At 48.4% G+C, this 18520-nt stretch overlaps 1 protein-coding gene across 1 annotated transcript; it reads right to left on the reverse strand.

Moving 5' to 3' along the window:
* Positions 1–296: 296 nt before the first annotated feature.
* On the reverse strand, positions 297–17684 carry ACTA2 (actin alpha 2, smooth muscle). The gene is made up of 9 exons (XM_082719669.1): positions 17288–17684; positions 12802–12955; positions 11132–11260; positions 8377–8487; positions 6469–6553; positions 5926–6087; positions 4106–4297; positions 3036–3217; positions 297–586 (listed from the first exon to the last, which is right to left on the reverse strand). Exons 2-9 carry the CDS (start codon positions 12928–12930, stop codon positions 443–445), a joined length of 1134 nt encoding a protein of 377 aa, XP_082575795.1. The 5' UTR covers positions 12931–12955; positions 17288–17684; the 3' UTR covers positions 297–442.
* Between the last annotated feature and the right edge of the window lie 836 nt (positions 17685–18520).

The raw sequence follows: 18520 nt of genomic DNA on the forward strand, positions 1-18520 counted from the left end.
CACTCAATAGGCTCCCAGTACTGAGGTTTTAAGACAGCAAAGTAATGTAATGACGGGAAAGTTGTGAGCTCAGGGTGGCTTATCCTACTGATACACTTTCATCCATGTTTCCATTTACTTCGTGTATATTTTCAAATTATTTCCACTGACAGCATTTGCTCCGAACTTGCCAGGTTTGTCTGAGCGAGTCTGGCCTACCCGTGTTGTGTTCCAGGACCCACCACCAGGGGGAGCCACTGGTCCATCTACAAAAGCAGGTGAGCCACAGGGGGCCCAGCAGAGGCCAAGACTGCAGGTGACCAGTAACATATTTCAGATTTATTAAAAAACACGTAGGTAACAAGTCAGAGCTTTGGCTAGGAATGATTTGGAAAAGAATTGAAGGCATTACTCCACATAACATTCACAGTTGTGTGCCAGAGACAGAGAGCAAGGGCGTGTTTTAGAAGCATTTGCGGTGGACGATGGAGGGCCCGGCCTCGTCGTACTCCTGTTTGCTGATCCACATCTGCTGGAAGGTGGACAGGGAGGCCAGGATGGAGCCGCCGATCCAGACAGAGTACTTGCGCTCCGGAGGGGCGATGATCTGTTGGCCGGGATGAGAAAGAAGGGCCATTAAAGCACTGGGACAGGGCCGGGCATCCCCCCAGGGTCCAGACTGGGTGCACCTCGCTGGAGTTCCATGGACAGCGGGGACAGTCTTGGCTGTTGGATGCCTGGCCCTAACCCCACCCTGACCCTAAGCCCAGGGAGGCAACCAGTGAATTTAGACTCTGCCTCCTCCCACCTCTTTAAGTCTACTGAGATGCACTGTTTCACACTGGGGGAGCTCAGGGTCCCCTGCTGGATGACATTTCTCTGGGGTAGGTCCCAGTAAGTTGCCCTGCCTGGCTCTCCCTGCTACCCAGGACTGACACGCAGGCCATGCTAATGTTCCTTAAATAACTGAATGGTTTAGAAGCAGAGAGAAATGACTCCGGATAGGGGTCCCTTCTACCTGCTGGAACCCCAAAACATAGCTACGGCAGAGCAAATTCCCAACCCCAGTCCTCACTGGAATACTTGGGTACAGACAAATATGGACACTTGGGCAAAAAGACAAGGTATTTCCGAAACCACGGTGAAAATGTTTAATTCCTGTCTATTCCCCAAGCTCTGTTTGAACGTGTATTTTTCTTTTTTTTAAAAAAAGATTCTATTTATTTATTTGACAGAGAGAGACACAGCAAAAGAGGGAACACAAGCTGGGGAGTGGGAGAGGGAGAAGCAGGCTCCCCGCTGAGCAGGGAGCCTGATGTGGGTTTTGAACCCAGGACCCTGGGATCATGACCTGAGCTGAAGGCAGATGCTTAACAACGGAGCCACCCAGGTCCCCCTGAACATGTATTTTTCATACAAGTAGCTGATATTTGCTGAGCACCTTCTATGTGCTTAACACGACGCTAAGCGTTTTACACATATTACCTCAAACCAGTTTAGAGAGTATTGAATTAGCCCCATGTTACACATGCGGAAACAGTCTGAGAGAGGTTTAAGTAACTGACATTAGGTCACGCTGGTGGTGCTCTCATCAGACCCAATATTCAAACCTGGACCTCTCCCAGATGAGGTTTTGTTTTGTTTCGTTTTGTTTTAGAAACAACCTTATCCTGTGGGGGTAATTCTAGATGGACAGAAAGGTAACAAATACAGTGCAGAGTCCCTATAACCACCACCATCCTGTTTGAGTTTTCCCTGAAGTCATCACCTTATGGCCCCAGATTTTTTTTACGGGTTTTCTCTCCCCCCCTGGGAGTCACAAGTTCCGCATTCGTGTTATTCAAGAAGCTAGGTTTGGGTAAGCAGGAAATGGCCAGCTCTGGTCATGTAACACACCCCCACCTGGGCAGGCTTTGTCAGTGCGTTCACTGACCAGAGCTGGTTGCACGTCTCTCCTCCCCCCCACCCCACATGGGAGTAAGGGGGAGACAGCCAATCAGAGGAGCATCCAAGAAACACCAACCTTGGGAAAGTCTCTCACTATACAGTCTTTCAGAGCCTGCAGTGCAGGCAGAGAACTCTGGTCTATCTATCTGTCTGTTACCTTCAAACCCTTTTCAAAAGACAAGGGAGTGCAAGTAACAGAGAATGTGTCTGAATACTTCCCAAGTGTGTAGTCTGCACGCAAATGCCCTCTCTTCCGCTCCCTGGGACATGGGTTAGAGAGTCCCAGCATGGCTTCTGACTTCAGAGCGGGAAAACAGCTTTGGAGAAGTCTCTAGGCACCTGTCAGTCTGCCTCCAAAGAACTGTCTGTTTCATCTCTGAGCTCCCATGACTGGAAGTGCACACACATAATACAAGGGTCTTTGGTGGCTCGGGGACCGAACTTGGTCATCCTGGAGGGATTCTGCACTTCTGAGCACCTAGATCAAAAGGCCAGACAGAGAGCCGGAGATACAACTCTAATTCTTGGCCACAGAGCTGCGATCAGGGTTGACAGTGGAAAAAGAGCACATGGGATAGAAACTACAACATTTAAACCTCTTCAGAAACAGGTCTGTATCGTCTGAGTTTTGGTAATGTTCTGTGTGTGAGATGCACGATTTCTGTGATGGGGAAAATGATGCAATGTATATTTTTAAGAGGTACGATGGAAATCATCTAGACTTACTGTTGGGATCGTTTCACAATACAGGCAAATACTGAGTTAAGGTTGTACACCTGAAACTAATATAACGTTACGTGTGAGTTATATCTTAATAGAAAAATCAAGGCATATGCCCATATGGGAGCTCTGTTGAACTTCACTCCTGAAAGCTGCTGATGGCCAAGGATGATTATAGGTGAAATTTTGTGCCAAATAATTTAGCTTCTCTGATGAACTGGACTGACTTACACCCTATAAAGGGTGGAACTTGTGGATGTGGACCCACTGCTTAACGGGAAACCACCAGCACACGTGAGTACGACGTGGCCTCCGAGAGCCCGTCACATCTGGTGATGGGTTGGCATCACAGCCGGCAGCACAGCTGTGGCCCCTACCCTGAACCGTACCTTGATCTTCATGGTGCTGGGGGCCAGTGCCGTGATCTCCTTCTGCATGCGGTCAGCAATGCCGGGGTACATGGTGGTGCCCCCTGAGAGGACGTTGTTAGCATAGAGGTCCTTCCTGATGTCAATGTCACACTTCATGATACTGTTGTATGTGGTTTCATGGATGCCAGCGGACTCCATCCCTGCGAAGGAGACACAGATCATGATCCTTGCAGGGGTGGAGGACAAAACTCAGGGCAGACTGGAAAAGCGTCGTAGGCTGCTGGAGGGTCTTAGGCTGGACAGAAGCTAGGCAGGCATCGCGGTGTGAGCACCGCCTGTCCTGATGGTCTCCACGCTCTCCCACCTCTCGGCTAGTGGGGAAGCCTTGCCACGATACCTCCGGGAGGCAAGGGCTACAATATCACTTCGCTGGCGGGGGGGGGGGGGGGGGGGCAGCCTCAGGCTCCCCTCAGGAGGTTCCTACAGAGCCCGCGAGAGCAGCTGTAGCTTGGAACAACCCCAAGTCTCTCATCGCCTGCTCCCTTGCCAGCGCCCCTCAAAGCTAAAGGGTGCCGAAGTCCAGGGAGGTGCTTCATCTGACCCAAGCCCGGGCTCACCCCTCCAAGAGCCCACCCTCTGTAAACAACCAGGCTAACATTTGTCCAAGGTCAGTGCTAATGCAGGAACAAGCTCTTGGGTTTCCTCTCCCCACCACCGCACTCCTTCCATAGTCTCAGCATTCAGCCTATCCTTCCCACCCATCCGGGGCTCCTGTGTCCTCAGCACAGGGAGCAGCTGACTTTTTTCACCATAACCCACCCCCCCACCCACCCCCCCCACCCCCCCGCCACCAAGGAGGCTTTGGGCTTGACTACAGCATAGACCATGTTGGCTTAGAAAGAAAACTCCTTTCCTGGCCTTCTGCGCTCCCTAGAAATCTGACACTCTCTTCCTTGCCCTGGTTTAGAAATGCATTTGGCCTTGCAGTGCCCACACGCAGAAGGGTGCTGAGAGCCAGGAGCTGGCTGGATTGCGGGGAGGGGCTAGGGTGCTCCGCCCCTGCGCAGGGAGGGGACGCTGAAGCCTACCGATGAAGGAGGGCTGGAACAGGGTCTCCGGGCAGCGGAAGCGCTCGTTCCCGATGGTGATCACCTGCCCGTCGGGCAGCTCGTAGCTCTTCTCGAGGGAAGAGGAGGACGCAGCTGTGGCCATCTCGTTTTCGAAGTCCAGAGCCACGTAGCACAGCTTCTCCTTGATGTCGCGTACGATCTCGCGCTCGGCTGGCAAAACGCAAACATTCAGGTTTGCGACAGGCATTAAAACCCCCACCCGCCTCCCTTGGACGTTGCCCCCAATATGGGTGCCTTCAAAAACGTGCGTAAATTCGATCTACAACCCCAAATCTGTGATAGCAATTAAACTACAGGCCCACGAGGGAGCCCCTTCTGTCCCTAACAGAGGAGAAAATACTGTCTGGAAAACATGACTGGAAACAAGTTAGCTACAGGCATCCTTCTGCATGATACATGTGGGAATTTTTTTTTTTTTTTTTTTCAGGATTAACTATTCACTCTCTGTTACGCTTGTCCTACAACAGTTCATTATATGGGGTTTTCAGTTGTCCAAGAAGTCTCATGTTTTGAGGCCCCCATGGTTTTCTTTTTCTTTTTTCTTTTTAATTTTTAGTTATTTATTTGACAGGCAGATCACAAGTAAGCAGAGGCAGGCAGAGAGAATGAGGAGGAAGCAGGCTCCTTGCTGGGCAGAGAGCCCGATGCGGGGCTCGATCCCAGGACCCTGGGATCATGACCTGAGCCAAAGGCAGAGGCTTTAACCCACTGAGCCACCCATGTGCCCCGAGGCCCCCACGGTTTTCAAAAAGCTCCGAGACCCATGCTGACAGGCCCAGGTAGGTCTCAGGTCACACCACTGGTATATTCATTTCCTTCCAGAAGGAGACGGGCCCTGGCTCAGGCCCGGTCCCGGCCCAGGGGGCTCCGTGGTGCACAGCGAGGGGGGGTTGGGGGCAGCAAGTATTCCTCGGATTCCTGCACGCTGAACTTCTAACCTCTTGGTTCCACCTAGGCCCCCAGAGCCTTTTGGAGATCACCTGGAGTTCTTTGTAGGGAGCAGAAGAGCAACGTAGGAAGGAATTCAACTCCCTACCCCAGAAACTTTAACATCCACAGGGCTCAAGCTCCGGGTCTGTAATAAACCTCAGGTGTGTCCAGACACGGAAATGTGTGGACACCACCAGATCGCTGGGGGGAGGGCAGGCAGCCAGGGCCATGGGCATCGAGGACGCCGCTGGCAAATGTAGACGGGCGGCAGGTGCTTGGAGGCCGAAGACATCTGAACAGCTTGCTGCCAGGCTGGTCTTCCAACTAGCTAACGATTACTGGCTTACTGACTTACAGATGCGGAATTACTCAGTGCTGGGAATTTTGCTTGCTTGGTGTCATTCAATATGACAATCCCCATTCTACAGATGAGGAGACTGTGGTTTGGTGAGGTTGGGTCACCTCGCTGGTGAGTGGCAGGACTGGGCCCTGGCCCTGCCCTGGCATCTCCAAGAGCAACACCCTGGGCCCCTGGCAAACACTGCCCGATGTTGTCCCCTGTCTCTGCCCTCTCAGTGTCCTACTTGTGAACAGAGGAGGTTAAAAAAATGTCCAAGTGATAGACCCCCGCTTAGCTGTCCTTCTAGAGGTTCTCACTGTTCTCAAGGAAACCGTCTCATCACTTGGAGCAAAAAAGGGGCTGTGCCTGGCTTGGGGCATTGAAATCAAGCCTTGCCACCCACATAGTCTCCTCCCATTGCCTCCCTGGATGGTCCCCAGGGTCCTAGATGTCACTGTGAAGAGACATGGCCCTTTGACCCCCTGGCCCTCACTCCTGCCCGCCTCACCGGTCGTCACGAAGGAGTAGCCGCGCTCGGTCAGGATCTTCATGAGGTAGTCGGTGAGGTCGCGGCCGGCCAGGTCCAGACGCATGATGGCGTGTGGCAGGGCGTAGCCCTCATAGATGGGCACGTTGTGGGTGACCCCGTCTCCAGAGTCCAGCACGATGCCTGGGGAACAAATGGGCACAAAGAAAATCACCACGGCAGCAGGTGTGTTGCTGGCGGGGGGGGGGGGCACCTGGGAGAGCGGAAGGGGAGTTTCTGAGCCTCTGATTTGAAAGAGAAGAGAGAAAGCATGTGACAGCATGGTCCGAGCAGGACAGGGCTGGGGGAAGATAGAGGAAGAGCAGGAAGAGAGAGAAAGAGAAAGGCCTGCTGGAAATAGAGCTCGAGGGCTTATTTTTTAAGGTGGGAAGAAGGCCTTTCTCAGGGCCGGGATTAGCCCTGTCTGGTCTAGCTACCCACCCCACCCCAAGTCCATCCAAACTCCATGTTTACAACTGTCAAAGCCCGTCATGGACGGTGCACCCAATCCGGGCTCCCACCTACCGGTCGTGCGACCAGATGCGTAGAGGGACAGTACTGCCTGGATAGCCACATACATAGCCGGGACGTTGAAAGTCTCAAACATAATCTGCAAAGCAAGCCAAAGAGTTACATTAGGGATGTGACCAGTCTTGGCAAGAATGGTCAAGAGAGCGCCCCCTGCAGGTGGGCTCGGAACACAACCCTGCCTTTGTGGCTCAGGGCAGAGGGCATGGATGGTGCCCTGAGTGTGCAGGGAGGGGGAGGGGCGGTGCACACCGGAGAGGGGTGGGGGTACGCAGGGGGTAGCCCTGGCTCCCACGAGACCTTGGAGATCTTCCCAGCCTATCAGCTGACCGCTGCAGGCTTCCTTCCTGGTGTCTCAACTGTCCACGGAGGAGTTTGGACTAGGCGAGCTGCGGTGTGAGCAACCTAGGACGGACTAATGGTACTAAAGCCAAAGGCAAAGAAAAGATGACTTTCAGGCTTGGACTTCTCTGTTCTACAAAAGGACACCTTGGACCAGAAGCCCCGACCGGTTGGGAACAAGCCCAGTTCCGTGAATTGTCTGAGGTCCCTGTTCCGTCTGTTCCACTTTCTCATGGAGTTACTGGGTCAATGTCAGCCCGAGAATCCAAAGTCACTTTAGCTTCAACGGAAGGGACCTTGATCCTGAAAGACGAGACAACGCCCCCTGGAAGCTAAGGGACCTACATGAAGGCCAGTGCCTCAGTTCATGCAGTCTGGGGACAAGACCAGAGCCACTGCAGGTCACGGCTAAGAAGGTGATGCACACAGAGATGCCCATGGGCCTCCCCTTCTCCACCTGCCAAACCCTGCCTGGTCTATCCTCCAGAACATCTCACATCGTTTGCTGGACAGCCATGATTCCCAACTGTTCTTCCACCCCCACACCATTCCCAGGACAAGAACACCCGTAGAAATGACATAGCTGGTCACGTGGAGGGAATCCCAGGGGCACAGGTGTCCCCTACACAGAATGACCGCCCGTGTGTTGGTGTAAGTGCCAAGAGCTCTTCTGAGGAAAAAGGTCCTGCGTATATACGTTTATTGATCCCCAAAGATCCCAGGTCTGTTCCAGGCTCTGCTGCTTTAAGCTGTATGACCTTGTGGCAGTCACCCTTTGTACACGATCCTTGAAATGCTCATTTATGTAATCAAATATCTCATTCTATAACCACTTCTCTAACTCTTCATTTATAGACTACAAACTGCTTCACCTTGTTCAGGTTTAAAGAGACAATGCAGGTGACATGCTTTATCCACAGCTTCGGTAGAGCAAGTATTAAGCTGATATTGGATGCTTCTGTTTGGTAGCTCATCCAAACTGGAAGGCTTGTCTGTCCGGTGGAATGGGTGATCTCCTACCCTAAGGTCTCTGGGCGTCACACAAGTCACAATAATGACAGTAAAAACTATTATTGTTGAACATATCTTGTATCAGGCACTGCCAAGCACATCTGACATTGTGCCTCACTATTTTTCACATCAACACTTTGAAAAATAATAGTACTAGTCTTATTCCCAAGACACACGAGCAAGGAGACCAGGAATCCAAGAAATTAAAGGGATTCATTAAGCTCGTGAAGCTGAGAAGCAACAGATTCCCCGCTGGATGTTAACCCACATTTTGAAATGATTTCTCCTTCCAAGTTTGTAACCTAATATGCCCAGCCTTTTCTATTACATATTCTAATTTCCTATTGCTTCTGGAGTCAAGGGGCCGTTCCTGCCCTAAGGGAGTGAGTAACATCATGATGTTTCTGTCCTTGGGATCTCCAGGTTCCTGGGAAGTTGTTGGTCTGTGAGGAGACTGCTGGGCTGGGCCTCCTCTCTGCTCTCCCGCCCCGCGCCTTTCAAACAGGACTTGCCCCAAACCCCAGAGTGCTGGATCCTGGAGTGGCTCTTTACCTGGGTCATCTTCTCCCGGTTGGCTTTGGGGTTCAGGGGCGCCTCGGTGAGTAGGGTTGGATGCTCCTCAGGGGCAACACGAAGCTCATTGTAGAAGGAATGGTGCCAGATCTAGCGGGGGCCAAGGAGAAACACGATGAGGTGATGTTGTGGGGGGCTGCGGGCCCCCAAAAAGGGACCAGAATGAGCTACACGAAACTAGGACCAAATCGTACGTTACAAGCACTCACCAAATGTCCATGTTTTTACTGACACAGACACTGAAGCTTAAAGACTGTGAGTAACTTACCCAAGGAGTCACCTCGAGGAAGTGACTCAGCAAAAACCCACACCCCGGTCACGGGGGCGGGACAGCATAGTGGCTAAGGGCACAGGCCCAAGCGTCAAATCCAGGTTCAAATCCCAGCTCAACCACTTCTTGGTGGTGCGAGCTAAGGCAAATTTTAATCCTTCCCAGCTCATCTCACCGTAGGTAATATGAAAATAACTTGTCTGTCTTGGTGAGAACCCTAGAGTTACTATTCACTCCAGTGCCTGGCCCAGAATGAATATTATTATTATCACTCAACTATACCTTTGTTTAAAGTCATCTCTATGGCCAGTGTGGAGCTTGAACTCACCATCCCGACATCAGGAGTCTCACACTCTTTGGGCTGAGCCAGCCGGGTGCCAACTATATCTTTTCCCCTATGACCACTTCAGTTAATATTCCTGGGAAAATGATTTAGTTTTGCAAGTAAATGAGTGAATGAGTGAATGAGTCAACAAGTGAATGCGTGAATGGATGAATGAAACTGACCTGAAAAAGCTAGGTACCATTTTTAATACTTCTTGGGAAATTTCCCTCCATAACATATCCTAAGAAGACAGGTGTCCCTGTCTGTGTCTCCACACCCACCGTCCCCCTCTCTGGTCTCCAGGGCTGGGAGAAGCCTGCCCTTGTGGACACGCTCTGGACCTTCCATTTGTGGACGGATATCTGACCTTCAGGTGCTTTGAAAAAAGCCTGTGTCCACTGATAGCTCATTCGTGTGAGGTACTTTGGACATGAGTGTGTTTGCTTTGTGGTTGAATGTCCTCAATGCCAAGAAGAACAGACCATTGTAAAAAGGGCTAAATTAATTCTTTTTAAGGGCCTAAGAAGTCTTTGCTAGCATGGGGAATATGAGATTCCTCCAGAACTGACACAAAACAAAACAAAACGGGAACTGCTTGCCAAAGATTTTATAAATCGACAAAAGCCAGACTGACTTTAAAGAATCTTTATCTTGTCCCAGTGTCTTTGGTTCTGAAGTTGTGGTTTCTAGAAAGGAAAGAAGGCTCTTGAAAGTTGTACTCCTTTGATGGGATAAAAGTATCAGAGTGTTCAAGAAATCCCACAAGTCATGTTATATGCTGTGGTTACGCCGAAATTGAGAAAACAACCAACCAACGCCTCCCCTCGGCAAGCCTCTCTCCCCACCTCACTTTAAATTTCAGTTTTATAAATGATTAAATGCTTTATTCCTCCCAATTCTCTCAGTGCGTGCATTCTGAGATGCTGCTATCTCCACGGAGAAACTCTCAGAGTGTTTCCTACTGTTATTAATACCTTCTTCTCCGTGCAAACTGCAGCCCTAACCAAATCCGGCATCTCAGAGAAAGCAAACCTAATGAAATGCTGTTGTAGGGAAGTAGAGTCCTTGGCATTTTTACTGATAAATTCTCACAATACTATTTTCTTTTAAACTGGTGAGATTGTGTGTGTGTGTGTGTGTGTGTGTGTAGGGAACTGACAAATAAAAGTCCAGATATCGGGATTCTAATATTTTGCTACATTACAAAAAATTAGTGTCATTTTCCCATTAGCCTGTCTGCTTTTTCTCCAATCATTTGTTTCTATGATGCCTAATAATAAACATTAAAATCCTAGGATTTGGGGCACTGGGTGGCTCGGTCAGTTAAGTATCTGACTCTTGATTTCAGCTCAGGTCATGATCTTAGGGTCGGGAGATGGAACTCTGCACTGGACTCCACGCTGGGTGTGGAGCCTGCTAAACATTCTCTCTCCCTCCCCCTCTTTCCCTCCCCACCCTCATTCATCACCCCCTCAATCTTAAAAAAAATAAATAAATCCAAGGATTTAACTCTTCCCACAGCTCTTTTATATTAAATTGGGAGATAAAGCATTCACTTAATGTAACACAGAGAGGTACTTTCTAAAATATTTAAAAATTTGTGTCTGTTGCTTGAGCTTCAGTATAATGGAGAACATTCAGCAATGTACCAAATGTGCAATGTCATGACTCCCGCTTCTAGAGCGAAAACTAAAACACTTAAAAGAAACACTTAAAAGAAATTCAGGGTGATTGGTGAGAAGCTTTCCAGCATGGGCCCTGGGCAGGGCAGAGCTACTGTGGCTCCTCTCTGCCACTGGGAGGCACAGCCTTCCCGCGGCTGGTGAGAGCAGGGAGGGAGGGGTTGGGGGCGTGGGAGGGGGAGGTGATTCTCCTGCCTGCCCTCCCTGGGAGGGTAATCCAGTTTACTGAGCCAACAGACTGTTAATTCCTACCACTGGCAAAGGACTACTGCTCTCCTCTGCAGAACCCTCTCCCTCTAACTAGTTTATAAATCTTTTAGGCAGGGAATTTTTTTTTTTTTTCAAAGAAGCATTTCAGGATTTTTTTTTTTTCCCCAACCGTAGCAAAATCTTTTGAACCAGGGCCACGGAAATTATGCATCCTGAGGGCTCGACCTACAGAAAAGTTCCTGGTACCTTTTCCATGTCGTCCCAGTTGGTGATGATGCCGTGCTCTATGGGGTACTTCAAGGTCAGGATTCCCCTTTTGCTCTGTGCTTCGTCACCCACGTAGCTGTCCTTTTGTCCCATTCCCACCATCACTCCCTGTAAAGATTCAACACAGCCTGAGTCAGCCTCCTCCAGAACTTGCGAACTGATTCCGATCCAATCACGAAGGGTTAAATCATTGCAAGAGGAAGTTCTCTTTTAGTTCCAGCAACTTGATATTCTGTATCTAGTGGCTCTGCTCTTAAACAACATCCCTCAGTGGACTGGCAACAGACCTGATCCATCTCCAAATAGCAGAAGGCCTTATGGGTTAAGCAACTTTACACTATAAATTTTTATCTCCTCTTTTTCTTAATGAGCTCTGTTAAGGCAGACACTGTCCTTGTCTTGTTTGCCTTGAGAACAAATTTCCCAGCAAGTATTTATCGCTCAGGAATTACTTGTGAAATGAATGTATGAAATTTTACATGTTAGTTAGAGGGCACTTTGCCTCTTGTTAACCCTTGAACCTGTACTGTTAAAGCGGTCGCCCATGTAAGAGATGTGAATATTTTCTAACCATTATAAGCAAAAGTATTATATTGACAAACGAGAGCTCGGTGCTTGATTTCTAATGGATAAATCCATACCAATCAACATTAAGATGTTTGCCTAAATTAGTCGGAAGTACATTTTTAATCATTGAAGTGCAGCTTAAAAAATAAAAAAGAGAGAGAGAGAGAGAGAAAGGACATTGTCGTTGCTGGGATTTTAAATGGCACCGGAGTGCTTGTTTCAGAATTGCAAAAACAGTTGTTGCTATTAGAGCCATAAATAGTGGTTTGTACGAATATCTCCATTGCACGCAGTTCAACAAAGAGACAGATTTCAGATTTCATTCATGGGACGTGGCTATTATTATTATTTGTACGACTATATGCCAAACTGAGAGTAACGGAGATTAGTCAGACAAGCTCCGCAAGCAACCACATTGCTGATGCAGAAGGAGACTTTCTAAGATGAAAGGTGGTGGCCCCCAACATTTTGTTTACACATAATTTTCTATAAAATTATCATGTGGCTGTCCACGGATATGTAACCAACCCCTAAGATATGTAAAATTGCACTTGGCAGCAAAGCCTCCTTTCGTCTAATATCAAGATCTTTGAGAGGGAGTGACCTAGGCGTTTATTTTAATCTCCTTCCAAAGAGGGACTGTGGTTTGCATTCCTGGGTAATTCACAGTATTTCTCATGATGATAATGATTGTACTGACACAAAAAGGAATGTGAGAAAAGGTTAACTTTATGTCCGACAGATACCCACTAGATAATCTGTCTACATGGTCTATGAAATTCGTACTTATTCCTAGACATCAATCGTCAGAGGTCTGTTTTTAACAAGGTTACATCATTTCTGGAGAGACCACGAGAGACACTCTGGGGATACTCACCGACACACAGAAATAGAGCAACCTAACCTATAGCCCCGTTTCTCTCTATTCCAATCAGAATTTGTTTTATTGAATACATTTGATGGGCAACGTTGTGCAAGTTTAAGGTGCACACCTGTTATCTTGATACATTTATATCTTGTAATGGGACTGTCAATGTAGCGATATTTATCACATTCCATAATTGTAGTACGGTATTGCTTACCTGGTGTCTGGGGCGTCCCACGATGGATGGGAAAACAGCCCTGGGAGCATCGTCCCCAGCAAAGCCGGCCTTACAGAGCCCAGAGCCATTGTCACACACCAGGGCGGTGCTGTCCTCCTCTTCACACATTTTGATGGAGCTGCTTCACAGGGTCCTACAGGAACAGGGATGAAGCCCACCCAGCTGTCATCCAGTGATTGTGGCCCTTAACTGACCACTCCTACTCTGTACACCTAGAGCGCACACCACAGGCCCTTATCACAGCATTTATTTCAAAGTACTTTAATTAGACTGAACACCTTTTATAAGCCACAATTCAGAAGTCCATGTTCATACAACTGACCCCCAACACTGTGCCTGGCTTATCACATGTGCTCAGAAGCACTTTAAAGAATGACCACGCAGGGAGCACCTGGATGGATTAGTAGGTTAAGCGCTGCTTTTGGCTCAGGTCATGATCTTGGGGTCCTGGAGTTGAGCCACACATTAGGCTCCCTGTTCAGCGGGGTGTCTCCTTCTCCCTCTGCCCTTCCCGCTGCTTGTGCTCTCTCTCTCTGTCTCGCTCTCTTTCTCTCTCTCTCAAATGAATAAATAAAATCTTTAAAAAAAAAAAAAAGAATGGCCAAGCAAGTGAATGAATGAACAAGTGTAGAGCACAGACAGGGAGTATCAGACTAGGAGACCAGATCTTCACGCAGATAAGTGACTTGTCATATGTTAAAGAAGTTTCTGGAATTTGCTGTCTGTACCAACCCAAACACATTTCTCTGGATAGATTATCACATTAAAATATTTTCTTGAGGGGCTCTTGGGTAGCTCAGTGGGTTAAAGCCTCTGCCTTCGGCTCAGGTCATGGTCCCAGGGTCCTGGGATCGAGCCCCGAATCAGGCTCTCTGCTCAGTAGGGAGTCTGCTTCCTCCTCTCTCTCTGCCTGCCTCTCTGCCTACTTGTAATCTCTGTCTGTCAAATAAATAAATAAAATATTAAAAAAATATTTTCTTGACAAGGTAGATTTTGAGGGGTGGGCAGCATGGGAAAATTTGGAAATGCTGAGAAGCTGAAATGTTAAATGTAAAGTGTTGAAAAGGGAAATCTCTTCTAGATCCCAAGAACTGTTGTTTTGCCTTTGGAAAAACATTAGACCCAATTGAAACTTTCGAAGAAAGTGCTTTAAATTTTAGGGGCCACAGTTAGCTAACTTAAACATCCATGTGAGGGAAAGTCTAAGAAATTGCACATTGGGTAGTAGGATACCTTGCTGCCATTAAGAAAGATAAAGGGAAGAGTTTATTTCATGTAAGGATAATTGATTAGAGAAAACAACATCGTATGATCCTATTTTAAAAATGTATTTTTATGCATTGAGAAAAGATTAACTATATTTACCGAGACATTGATGGATATTACTTTAAAAAGTGATTTTTTTAAAAGATTTTACTTATTTATTTGAGGGAGAGACAGTAAGAGAGAGCACGAGAGGGAGAAGGTCCGAGGGGGAAGCAGACTCCCTGTGGAGCTGGGAGCCCCATGGCGGAACTCGATCCCGGGACTCCGGGAGCATGACCCGAGCCGAAGGCAGTCACTCAACCAACTGAGCCACCCAGGCACTCCTGGTGCTGGTGTTTTTAATGATCTTCCCTGGGCCCTGTCATATTTTCTAAGCTGAGCATGCCTTCTTTAGTAATAAAACAATATGTTTAATATCCTACTCCTATGCTTGGATCCTATCACCAAATTTGAAAAGTTGAAGCAGAAGTAGCAACTTTATAGTTTTGGGAAATTGAAGGTCTGTTAGAGACACTGTTTTCATTCATTGCCCTCATTTCCCTTAATGAGAAAATACAGAGGAAATGTTTTGCTTAAGGGCGCTGGAGGCAGAGCTGAATCCAAGATCAGGTCCCTTTGGCTAGCCCCTTAACTTTCAGTTTAGATGCCTTCCATTTTTCCAAGCAGACTTAGGTGGACATATCTTGTAAAGAGAGGGACACCCACAGTTCTCTGCTCCAGTTTGAGATTTTAAGATTTCAAGCTGAGGAGGATTCTTGTAAGCTGGTGAGCTCACTACAGATCTGGAACCAGATATGAAAGGCAATTCTTTTAAGGAAATTTCTGGGGTGTGAGAAGAGAAAAATAACAACACCAAAAAAACGTTTTGCAAACAAAAAAACAAAATCAAAACCAACAACAATGACAACAACAGCAACAAAAATGCTTTGTAATTTTCTAGATCATTCCCAGGAAATCAATGCTCTATCTGTCCAGATGCACTGTAACCCTTTGCAAAGAGTGTGAACCTCAGCTGAGGCCATGCATTTTACAATCTGGATCAGATACTGTTCTCTCCAACTGACAAACAAGGAAATCAAGACTCGATGAATTGAAGTGACCTGTCCAGGTTCCCAGCACTGGTGAAGTTAGGACCATGAGGAAAACAGAGCATGATGATGATTATGGCTTGGGCTCTGCAGTCAGACCACCCGAGTTTGAGTCTGGACTCCACCCCTCAGAAGCCCCGTGACTTAGTAAATTATTTAATATCTGTCAATCACAGTTTTCTTCTCTGTAAGACAGCAAGAATATCAGTTCATGCTATACAGGGTTCTTATGATGGAGGGTTAGTTTTTTTTATAGAAAGCACTGAAAATAATTTGTAGTGGCATACACATTATGAGTTCTCAATAAATGCTCAAGTTATGATTATAATTATATAATTATCCTCATTATCCAGATCTCTGTATCTCTAGTCTTGGCTTGCTTTCCAAACTGCCCCCAGGCATAGCGTGGAGAGCCTTGACCTGTGGAGTCCACTTGTCAGAATGGAGAATGAAACAGATCAACTCGATCTTTCCCTCCCCAGCCATCCCTTCCCTTCCCAGACACTGGATTCCATTCGGCATTTACGTGATCCGGCTTCAGACCTTGCAGAGTAAGAAGCTGGAAAAGTGAGAAAGGCAGAGGAGACAAGACTGAATGGGCAGTAAGAGACAGAGGCATGCGGGGGAGCCAGCCAGCTCCAAGAGGCAGGCTCCCCCGGGATGCGTTAAGCAGACTTTCCAAACCAAAAGAGTTGAAGACGGGATGAATTATGTGGCAGTAGGACACTCTGAAAACGTGACAAGAGGATGTCCTTACTACCTCCTTTCTTGGCCAGCCAGGCTTGAAGGGAGTGTTTGGGTAATACTGCAGAGAATGAAAGCTGACCCCCAGTGTCAGAACGCATGCAGGAAAAAAAAAAATCTCAAAATTCAGTAAATATGTTTTTATTTGGCAAAAAAAAAAAAAAGTCCACAAGCAATTTTCTAATCTCTTAGATGAGCACTGCCATTGGAGAAGAATTCTCTAAGTCCCAGGAAAGAAACTGGCTCAGTGATTTACAGCCCTTATCTATAACCTGAATGAGCAGCTCAATTTGGAGCAAAGCATTTCCTAATTAGGTAAAACACACTCTAGTGTCTGCTTTTGGAACTGCCCCCCTGGCCAGGGGGGTTGCTCCAACTGTTTCTCGTGTATCTTGTGCCAAAAATGAGTAGTTAAGGCGGGGCGGGGTGTTGGGGGAGTGGAGAACACTGCAGTTCCCAGCTCATCCCTCTTGAAATGCAAACCATATTTAGTCAAGGGTCACAAAATGGAAGGAAAAAGCTCAGTGTGAAAACCCCAGTCCTGGCTGAAGCAGCCAAGCCCTGATTTACAGGGAAGTTGAAGTTCAGCCTGGGGGAGGCAGGGCTGGCTCTGCAGTCAGGTCAGCCTCACCCCGGGAGACAGAAATGCAAAGCAGACCTCCCATAGGCTGAGACCAGAGCAGCTCTCAGCTGCAGGCCACTGTGCTCCCTCCCTCTTTACTCACAGAGAAAGATGCAGCGGATTTCCTACTGCACTTGGCTGCAAATGACCCATGGACCATGCAATGCACATTCTGAGGCATAAAGTCACAGACATTCTCAAGAGACATGCTTTCCTACAGCAGACACTACCAATCAGAGCCTAGGAACCCAGAAGCAAACACGCAGAGTCAACATCAAAGACCAGGCAAGCGGGCTCTCTGTTCTCTTCCGAAACCCACTTCCAGGCACCCTCGCTGCGCACAAGAAAACACAGTCCAGTGAGAAGTCCCCATACCAAACCTAACCGCAAACAAATGCTGGAGTTTCCAGCGTCCAAAAATAAATAAACGTGTGATTTACTGGAAATCACTAGTCTGCGTCTCTGAAACGCCTGCGAGATCTGGGCTGCTGATTTAGCATGAAGACATCCTCCAGGTGACACACGGATTCTATCTCATCTCCCTTTTGCCCTCCTCCCCCACACCCAACAGCACCTTCGCTTTGTTTTTCAAGTTGAATAACTAGCGGCTAAGAAGAGCTCCAATCATTTCTCTACTGCCGTGCTCATTCAGGAATTTCAGAGCGCACCAGCCCAGCCCGAGCTCCAGCGATGACGTCTGGTCGCACTGAGTAATATCAGAGCTGCCTGGGTCGGTGCCACTTACCCTGACGAGGCTCGGCTGGGTTCCTCTGCTCCGGGTGGTGTTCGGGGAGGCTGAACGCTGAAGGGTTATATAGCCCCTTGGCCTGCTTCCCTCCCACTGGCTTCCCAAACAAGGAACAAAGACAGACTTGGGCCCAGCGTTCGGGCTAACACAACCATATAGGGACCTCAGCACAAAACTCTCTAATCTGGGTGGCCGGAGGTCTGGGTCTCTTCCACCGCATTCCACTGCTCTGCTCAAGGAGCGGGAGGCAGCTCAGCTACCAGAGGGAGATAAACACCCCAAGCCTCCAGAGCCACTCCTGAGATGCCCAGAGACACTGAGCTCCTTGTGTGATGGGGCAGACACAGGCCGGGCCGTATGTTCCTGCTCTCTCGCTGGCGTTCAGGGCATTTCTGAACGACCTGAGCACGAAGAGGAGTGGCCTTGAGAAGTAGGCACTTAAAAAAAAAAAAAAAAAAACTCCTCTATGAAGGGGGCCTGCAATGGAGACATTGCTCCAAATGATCATAAGTAGAGAGAAAGAGAGAGACGTGATTTGACGGCCGTCATGCTGTTTCTGAGTGGAGTCCGTGTGTGGTGTTCATGGAACTAGGAATTGAAGTGCAGACAGGGTTGACGGGCCCCTGTTTCCCAGAGGAGCCTGGGGACTCAGCATGACCTTGACCACTTAGTCCTTTGGCACATCGCAAATGCCCACCAACTGTGACCGAGGGATTTAGCAGAATGATGACGGGCCACTTTTGACCAGAGTCCATGCTGCCCCGTGTCCCAGAAACGGTTTGGGAGAGAAAGGGGCGTGTTCAAGGGTGGGGGGGGGGATCCCTCTGACCCCCCTCTCTACCTGCTGATCCATTTGACAGGTGACAGAGAGGCAGGTGAGTATCTCAAAGATAAGCAGGCAGCGGGCATGGATCTGGCTGTGAGCTCTCATGCCCAGGGGTCAGTGGGAGCTTCAGTGTTTGACATTGTCCGCTCTTCTCCTCCAAGCCAGGTTCCTAACGAAATTCATAATAGAAATCTTGTGGATGGACAGCGTGAGTACTTCCAGACTGCTGACACAGGAGAGCAGTCCCAGAATGAATGGCTTTATTTGACAGCTGAGAGCAGCTGTTCCCTCCCGTTAACTGGGTCTGGTACGTCGTTGGATCGGTGGGACGCACGCACATACACGTGTGTTCATCTTGGAGAGGCGGCACTGAGGATTAGGAGAACATTTCAAATGGCTTATGA

The sequence above is a fragment of the Mustela nivalis genome (assembly GCF_964662115.1).
Source record: "Mustela nivalis genome assembly, chromosome: 2".
In the NCBI taxonomy this organism is placed as follows: Eukaryota; Metazoa; Chordata; class Mammalia; order Carnivora; family Mustelidae; genus Mustela; species Mustela nivalis.

Bases quoted from the DNA above. Each gene is read 5' to 3' on its own strand.
- ACTA2 (XM_082719669.1), bottom strand. From the start codon at position 12,930: ATGTGTGAAGAGGAGGACAGCACCGCCCTGGTGTGTGACAATGGCTCT. The intron at 11,261-12,801 runs GTAAGCAATACC...GAATCTTTACAG, and splicing joins TGGGACGCCCCAGACACCAG to GGAGTGATGGTGGGAATGGG. The intron at 8,488-11,131 runs GTACCAGGAACT...GGCCCCCGCTAG, and splicing joins ACTGGGACGACATGGAAAAG to ATCTGGCACCATTCCTTCTA.